The sequence below is a fragment of the Lactuca virosa genome, chromosome 5 (assembly GCF_052849685.1).
Source record: "Lactuca virosa cultivar CGN04683 chromosome 5, Lactuca_virosa_CGN04683_v6, whole genome shotgun sequence".
Lineage (NCBI taxonomy): Eukaryota > Viridiplantae > Streptophyta > Magnoliopsida > Asterales > Asteraceae > Lactuca > Lactuca virosa.
Window position 1 is genome coordinate 206,048,351 of NC_136430.1, and position 8,563 is coordinate 206,056,913.

An 8,563-nucleotide genomic window follows, 5' to 3' on the forward strand; every position below is an offset into this window, starting at 1 on the left:
CTAAATTCATGGTTTATATATGGGAAAAGAGGTGTAAGAGAAGTGACATGTACGTTAGAAAATATAATATATCACATTGGTAACTTAATCAACCAATCAAGTGGCATAAATATCTAGATATTTTATGGAGTTTTCAGCCTAACTAAGGGTGATTTCGGCCAAGGCATGACCAAAATCACCTTATACACACTCACACATGTTGATTTCGGTTTTGGTATCACCCAAGGAAGGGTGATTTCGGTCCTAGTGGTACCTAGGCTTGTGATTTCGGCCCTATACAACCGAAAACCCTTGTTCCTAGATTCCTAAAACCGAAAACCATTAGTGGGGTATAACTCATGCTTTTAACTCTTAATTAATTGACTTGTGTTGACTTACCATAGTCAAATTCAACATGGTTTGAAATATATATATATATATATATATATATATATATATATATATATATATATATATATATATATATATATATATATATATATTTACTTATACAAATGATGTCTCTTTGGCTATAGATGATTCAATGCAACAAGGTTAAGATGTGGTTTCACTTAAACATAATACATCTTCAGACTTTGCTTGAATCCAACTTTGCCAGTTGTCACACATATACCTGAAAAACCCGTATGTTGTTAATTTAATGTACGAACTTACCCTTAAACTTAAAGGTATCACACAGTAGCTCTTTAGGCAGAGGAAGCGATCAATATGGCGCAATCAGGTTTGCCACTTTTTTAAACAAATTATAGAAATTGCAGTGAATTACATTTTTGATTGTTGAGTATAGCCGATTATTTTCCTTTTTGTCCCAAATAATATTTGTTTGCATGTTTGGTCTTTACTTTAATGTTTTTTAACGGTTTTGTCCGTCTTTCAAGAAACTGAATATATTTTTTGGACCAAAATTTTTGCAAGAATCTCAATTAAGGACTAAAAATGAAAACAAACACACCATATACTCTACCTCCATCTTTAACAACCTACAAGAAGAAAAGAAAAAAAAAAGAGATTCTCATTACTTACAAGGTCAATTGCCTCCAGCTGTTTCAACACAGGAGCTTTAGGTTTACATTTGTCCCCAATATCTCTGTAGACACTGAAGATCAATTTTAATTATGATTTAGTTTACATGAGACCTGTATGATCTGTATGATCCATCAGGAGAGGAAATTGATGCAAAGTATCCGCAATTATGAATTTCTCCTGCACAAATATGTGGTTATGATGGAACTTGAGGTATCATTTGAAACGTTATCGTCTTTTCCTTTCTTCCTCTGATTTTCTGCAATCAACGCATTCTCACAAGTTCATATCATTCATCCTATTTTATGTTTATTCCAAATACTGATTCTATTGTGGCTTATAGGAATGAAATGAGAGGCTGTTCTACAAGCTTCTTATTGACAATGTAGAAGAACTTCTCCCTGTTTTATACGCTCCTACAGTTGGTGAAGCCTACCAGAAATATGGGAGTATTTTCAAGCGCCCTCAGGGTCTATATATTAGCTTGAAAGAGAAGTACACCTCTCACATTAGCCTGTTTTTACTTAAATTACTTTAAATTAGCATGAGTTGACAATGAAATAACTCAAATTCACGGGGGAAAGATTCTTGAGGTACTCAAGAACTGGGCTGAGAGGAGTATTCAAGTTATTGTGGTGACAGATGGAGAACGTGTCTTGGGACTTGTAGATCTTGGATACCAGGTAAAACATAAGCTAATTTTCTTTCCTTCATGATTATTTTCATCAATGTCGTTATAGTTTTTCTAATGAAACAATGTTGTATTCTAAAATACTATTTTAATTTGTACAGGGTATGGGAATTCCAGTTGGGAAACTTGCATTATATACTGCACTTGGAGGAGTTAGTCCTTCTGCAGTAAGTTGTTTGAGTACTTACTTTTCTACTTATTTTATTAGGTAGATCATAAATTACTAAACACTATAAATTGGAAATTTAATTATGACCATTATGTTTTCCATGTAGTGTTTGCCAATAACCATTGATGTGGGGACAAATAATCAGAAGCTACTAGATGATGAATTCTATATTGATCTTAAACAAAAGAGGACCACTAGAAAAGTATATTGAAGTTGTCTAGATTTTTTGTAACTCAATCATGTCCTTTATTTCATATAAATAAAAGTTTTGATATTTTTATTTTTTTTGTTTCTATAGGAATATTATGAATTACTTGAAGAGCTCATGTCTGCAGTCAAACAGAACTATGGTCAAAAAGTTTCTGTACAGGTTTGTTTCATCTCCATCGTAAACTGGTGCTCCTGTTGTTGTTGTTGGTGGTGGTTCTGTTAAAACTCTTAGTGGAGATGGTGTTGGTGTTGTTGTTTCTGTTACTGAATCTGGAGTTGCTAAAACTGTTGTGCAGTTAACATGGTTTTCATGTTCATAGCTTGATTGTTGGAGTAAAATTGTTGTTGTTGTTGGTGGTGGTTGTTTGATGAAAAAGATGTTTGAGGAAAATTTGAAAGATTCTGTCTTTTGAGTACTTTCAGATGTTGGATCTACTCCTTCAATGCATCATTCAAATGATTAAACTCTACAGTAAACAATGATGCCACGGCCAATCCCGCATAGTTGGATTCTTCCCTAGTTATTAATTAAATATTACTATTTCTAACTAATATATTATTTTCATAACATATTAACAAATTCATTTATTGTTCTTTATTAATTATATAATAAATCAATAAATCAGTCTCTCTCTCTCTCTCTCACTCTCACTCACTCTAAAAGTCATCCTATTTAATTACTAGGTTTGAGGGCAACCCAAAAGGACTTTCCTAATAATTCAAGAATATACTAATTCAGTTATTAACTTAGACACCTAATCCAACACTAACGTCAATTACATATCTTATTAATTCCTAGAAAGAAATGTGGGCGTTAAAATATGAATGGTCACATTTCAGCAATAGGACTTCATTATTCTAAAAATGGGATTTTGATTTGAATTTAGTATTTAGATATTTGAACATGAATATAACAACTATTATATTGTTTCGATATATTGGGATATGATCATCACAGCAATACTTATTGTGTTCCATATTAACATGTTTAATCCATGAATAATCTCATTGTTCTAAAAGGTTTATGGTCGGTTATTATTGTGGAAACAATTATGAAGTAAGACTAATATGGATTAGATTGGTTGACTCTTACAAGATGAAAGTAGGCAAGTGGTTGTAACCAAGATTCATATGTACTTGATAGAGAACCGATACTTACGTACCCACATCAAGATCACCTTATAGATCATTATTATGAGTGATACTTGATTAAAAGGTACTATCTTTGTATCCTGAACACATGAGATACATAGTGGGTCTTAAGTGTAGGGTGTTTTGTGCTTTGATATGGTCAAATGTTGTTCCTCAAACATGTAGATACAAAATCCATTTTCAGGTATGGTGTCAACTATACAAGAGGCTTATATAGCCAAGATGGGATTTATTCTCTTATGTGTTGAGAGCTAGACATTTAACGTGCGTTACCTAAATTTGAACATGAAATGAGATTGATTGCAATCCAAGTCTCATGTTCGACTAGGGGCAGTGAAATGTTGCTAGACGTTCACCACCGTCTATATCAATCTAGAATGAGTCTTGTGCAAGTGGGTGATTGAAAGATCTATATGCCCATGAGTCATTATATAATGATATTGTCAGATAATATATGAACCTATAGGGTCACACTAACAACAACTTGATGCAAATATATTATTTATAAGATTTGGTTCTTGATAAATAATATAACTCTGGTAGTTAACTGGAAATTATTTATTTTATGAAAATAATAAATTTCAATATTAAGTACCAAAGTGAAATTATAATGAATGATTTATATATAAGTTACAAATATTCTTTTATATATATATATATATATATATATATATATATATATATATATATATATATATATATATATAAGGGTTTTGTTATATAAATTAATTATTCATGACTAATAAATGAAAGAATAAGTAAAATCCCTTTCTTGTCTTCCTTTTGAAGGATGTACGCGTAGATATTGTTTCTAGACAAAATGTTAGTCCTTAATGCTTATAATATTACTAGAAAGATACATTACAGACATGCCTTCTTTATGATGATTAAAGCATGGTCAAGAGGAGTATTTAAATGAAAAATATGAGTATTTTAAAAGGTTTTAATATACTTCTTTTTATTTAAAAAAACATGGCTGCCATATTCTTTCTTTTTCTTAAAAAAAATGAGTAAGGAGGCTAAAAAAGGTAGACAAGATTGTTTTGCTTATTATATATTCCATACCCTTTTAACTCTAGCCTTTTCTAGTAGAAGTAAGGTGAATAAAGTAAGTTAATTCAAAGGACTTCAAAGGTTGCCATATTCTTTCTTCTTCATGGTTGATGTTTTTCTTTTCAAATTTTGCAAGAAGATCATTGGTGGGTTTAAACTAGTTTTATGTTGTTCAAATTTTAAAGTCTTCCGTTTGCTAAAATATAGAGTTTTTGAAACTAATTTTTGAATAAAAACCTAATATTATCCAAATGCATTAACTATTTGTAATATTTATAATAATAACAAGGTCCTTTTGGGTTGCCCTCAAGACCCAAATTGGGTAGAATAAATAAAAGAGAAATTACTTTATTAATTATTATGGTTTAATAATTAATTAGAAACTAATTGGAAAATATATTGAGAATTAATTAAACTGTTTACTAATTAAAGGGTTAAATATTAATTAATTAATAGTTGGTTGATTAGGAATATTCCAAAACCCTTATGGGATCTACGGTGGGATATAAACTCCTCATCCCATATGGGAGGAGGAGTGAATTTCGTTTTTGGCTACTTGTCTCGCATGGGATGGAGTACAAAAGCTAGAAAAGGGTCCAAGGCTATATATAAGGCCTTAGGGATCACATTTTTCCTTGCACCTTGGCTTAATTTTTTGCCACCCTTCTTTCTATCTTTATAGGGATGATTTCTAATCCTCTTAGGTTTTGTGAAATTGACCATTCTCCTAGTTATTTTTATTCCACTCTTTGGTGTCATTGAGTGTGATATCATTAGAGGGATTATGGTTTGGTCCTCTTATCCAAGCTACTTCGAGGGGGACAGGATCTCAAGCATAGTGATCAATGGCTACATAATAGGTATTTTATTATTCCTTCCTAATGTTTTATGCTTTTCATAGGGTAGCAGTAATAGTATGAAACTTAGATCATGGGATGTACATACACTCAGGTAAATCTTTGATTGTTTCTTCTGCCTAGATAAAGTGTATTAATGCATAGAAAACCCAACATATGACACGTGACAGGTTCTAGCTATTATACGTAATGTGATGTGACTATGGTTACATTGCGATAGGTTAATGTATCCGGGTAGTGGAAACATATATTCGAAACCTGATAAATAGAGAATGGATCACACATGACCAGGGGACATGATTCCTAGCATAAACTCAGAAGAACACGTGGACGCGACACGTTCGAAAGGAGAACATGATGTATTTTAACATAAAAGTAATATATATATATATATATATATATATATATATATATATATATATATATATATATATAATGGTGTCTTTGGTTATTGTTTTCCCGTTCACAAGATTTTTATAGGTGGGTGCGAAATGATAATTTTCAATGTTTGTGACGGGAAGATCGACGCTAGTATGCGAGGCTATGATTATCGCACGAACTGAGGAATCACATTTTTCTTATTATTACATAATTATGTTTACATAGCGTAATTTTGAAAGGACTTTTAGAACCCAAGTTAGTTGTTAGAGTTCATAATATTGTGTTATTATGAACAATGTTGTAGGTATAATGGATGAATTCCATGGTGGGAATTCTTGATTTTGTTATAATTACAGTTATAAACTTGGTGGGAATTCTTGATTTTGTTATAATTACGATTATAAAACTTAGTTCATAGAGTTTTAGATATGTGAGATTTAGCTAATGACCTACGGAGTGAAGTCATTTAGCAGCTACATTGTAAAGTTTAGTAAATTTGGTAACAAATGGTTACCAAGTTCAGTAGTGATCGGGTGAATGATCATTATGGTTAGATATGATAATTAAACTCCTAGGGAATTCGGTCATGTTCTAAGGAACATGAGATCTTAATTAAATATGTTCTGGCAAAATGATAAGTAGCGGGCATCCCAAGAATATAAATCAAAGTAGAAGTTAGTTTTCACTAACTACCCAAGTGAGTAACAACACTCCTTTTCCAGATAAATGTTATCTTGATGTGTGCTTATTATTGTACTTATCATGTGATAAATACAATATTATTATGATTGTTGTGGAATAGTATGTTATATCTGGCTAAGAGTTTCATAAAACTAGTAGAGCTAAATTACATACCATGTGTTGATATTATGGAGTAATGGACTGATTGAGTTGAGTTATAGTTAATTATGTTATACGATTTAAGTAGCTAGTTTAAATGTATTTTACTGGGATTTATAAAGTTTTGGTATAGCTTATTATGGCTACAAGTTATACTAAATTAATATCGGATTGTTGCTATTGGAGTGATGGAGTGATGAAATGATTTAGTGAACAACGGTTAAGTTATACTATGTAATTTAATAGATAAATAGTTAGATTGTTTTACATTATGACCACCATATTATACGAGTTAAGTACCTAAGTTATATTGAGAACTTGTAGTTAAACGCAACTATCTAGGTTATTGTACGATCATAATTGAATATAATTGTCTTAACGGATAGAGTAAAAGATAGAGACTGGATGTATTTGAGTTATCAGATGTTGATGGTAGTCGAAATACTATACTTGTATAAAATTACATTGTCGTGGTAGTGTGACATCCCAAAAATTAAGACCAGAAAGCTAATTTTAATTATAATGAAACCATCAACCCCAAACGTGTATATAAAACCATACAAGAAAATCAGAGTATGCCAATCAACCAATCCAATACATCAGAGTTATATAAAGCGGAAATCATGGTGTGTGTGCGATGAGATCACCCTGAGCTCTTCCTTTTTGATCCAGAAGTACCTGAAACATAAATTGAAAAGCGTAAGCATGAAGCTTAGTGAGTTCCCTAAAACACAACATACCACACATATTAGACATACAATGGGTCATGCCCCACACCCATCGGTCCCTACCCGACATCGAGCCCCGCTTGGAACAGATCTATCAGTAGCATGAGATGGGCCTTGCCTCATCACATTCATCAGGACCCGCATGGCATTGGAACCCGCCAGTCATTCATACAGACACATAAAACATGTGCAAGAACCACTAAGATAGATAGCATACAATACACTAAATAGGCCCCGCCTAGCATCGGACCCGCCCGATATACATATCACATAATATACATGCAAGAGTCATGCAGACAACTAGCATCCTAATCATAATAAACCATGGGCCGACATTGGTGCCTTCGACCCACCAAGCACAGTGAGGAAACTCACCTCAAAATACTGAATATCTCATATAAAAGCTTGGACTGCTGATCCGAAAAATCCCTGTGCTAACATCATCAAATAACACCCATTTAATAATTGGTCCTCAACCCATAGTTGGAATCCTAGTCCAATTGTCTAAAACTCAGGATAAAAGTCCATTTTACCCTTTCCTCACTTGGCCCAAAATCCGAGGCCCAATCCAATAGCACTAAAAAGCTCAATATGGCCCCAATTCCTAAATGAGACCTAGAATCCATTATGGGCCCAATAAAGCCTAGAAATGGCCCAAATTCAGAAGGCTAATGGCCCAATAAGGCGCAAAACTCATTTAGTCCAAATATGGCCCAAACCGTGAAAGTCAATAGAAGTTAACGACGACTGAGTATGCCCAACATACTCAGACTTGCACCCTGCATCCACCAAAAATCACTAGTACGCGCTACGTAGGAGCTGGGTACGCCCAATGTACTACTAAGCGTGCATGATCGGGGACCAGACAGCGTATGCACAGCGTATACCCAATGTATGTGCCCATTAAGCACTTTTCCTATAAGTGCTTAATACTTGCAACCAAAAGCCCAAACTTCATATCCACGTTTTATTAAACGTCTTAATCCATAAAGTCATGAACTTGGAACCTTTGCATGGCTCAAAAGGACCCAAACCTTACTATTAGCATTCTACTTTCACCAAAATGACCTAAACAAATGCATGGTTGATCCACAACCATCAAGATGCTAACTTTATGGAGTAAGGGCCTCAGAAACATCAAGAGAAGAAACTCCTAACTTCTGTAGTGGAATAAACCCATTAGATCTCATCATATGACCAAAAAGGGACCAAAACTTTATAAAGACTAGATCTAAGCATACAAGGAGAAAGTTCCAAGCTTTATACCTCAATGAAGTTGGAAATTATGAGAGAAATCTGGATCTACAAACTCTCTTTTGGACAAGGCTCCTTCTTCCAAGCTCTTCTTCTTCTTCAAATCCCACCAACACACTCTAAAAACACATACAAGAAGGTAAAATCTCTTGAAGAAGGGCTAGGGTTTCGAAATAGGACCAAAAGGGCAATATAGACTGAGAAA

At 33.2% G+C, this 8,563-nt stretch overlaps 1 protein-coding gene across 2 annotated transcripts; it reads left to right on the plus strand.

The window, feature by feature from the left end:
• The first annotated feature begins 972 nt into the window (after window positions 1-972).
• LOC145116867 (NADP-dependent malic enzyme-like) lies at window positions 973-2,574 on the plus strand. 2 transcript variants are annotated; one of them, XM_079053180.1, is made up of 6 exons: window positions 973-1,236; window positions 1,367-1,518; window positions 1,608-1,706; window positions 1,816-1,881; window positions 1,990-2,085; window positions 2,182-2,574. In XM_079053180.1, exons 4-6 carry the CDS (start codon window positions 1,819-1,821, stop codon window positions 2,314-2,316), a joined length of 294 nt encoding a protein of 97 aa, XP_078909306.1. In that variant the 5' UTR covers window positions 973-1,236; window positions 1,367-1,518; window positions 1,608-1,706; window positions 1,816-1,818; the 3' UTR covers window positions 2,317-2,574. The 2 variants fall into 2 exon arrangements, with proteins under 2 accessions (XP_078909306.1, XP_078909305.1); XM_079053179.1 differs by having other exon boundaries at window positions 974-1,236; window positions 1,367-1,706.
• Window positions 2,575-8,563: the final 5,989 nt, after the last annotated feature.

Coding starts and splice junctions, on each gene's coding strand:
- LOC145116867 (XM_079053180.1), top strand. CDS start 1,819: ATGGGAATTCCAGTTGGGAAACTTGCATTATATACTGCACTTGGAGGA. Junction 1,882..1,989: donor GAGGAGTTAGTCCTTCTGCA/GTAAGTTGTTTG, acceptor TTTTCCATGTAG/TGTTTGCCAATAACCATTGA. Junction 2,086..2,181: donor AAAAGAGGACCACTAGAAAA/GTATATTGAAGT, acceptor TTGTTTCTATAG/GAATATTATGAATTACTTGA.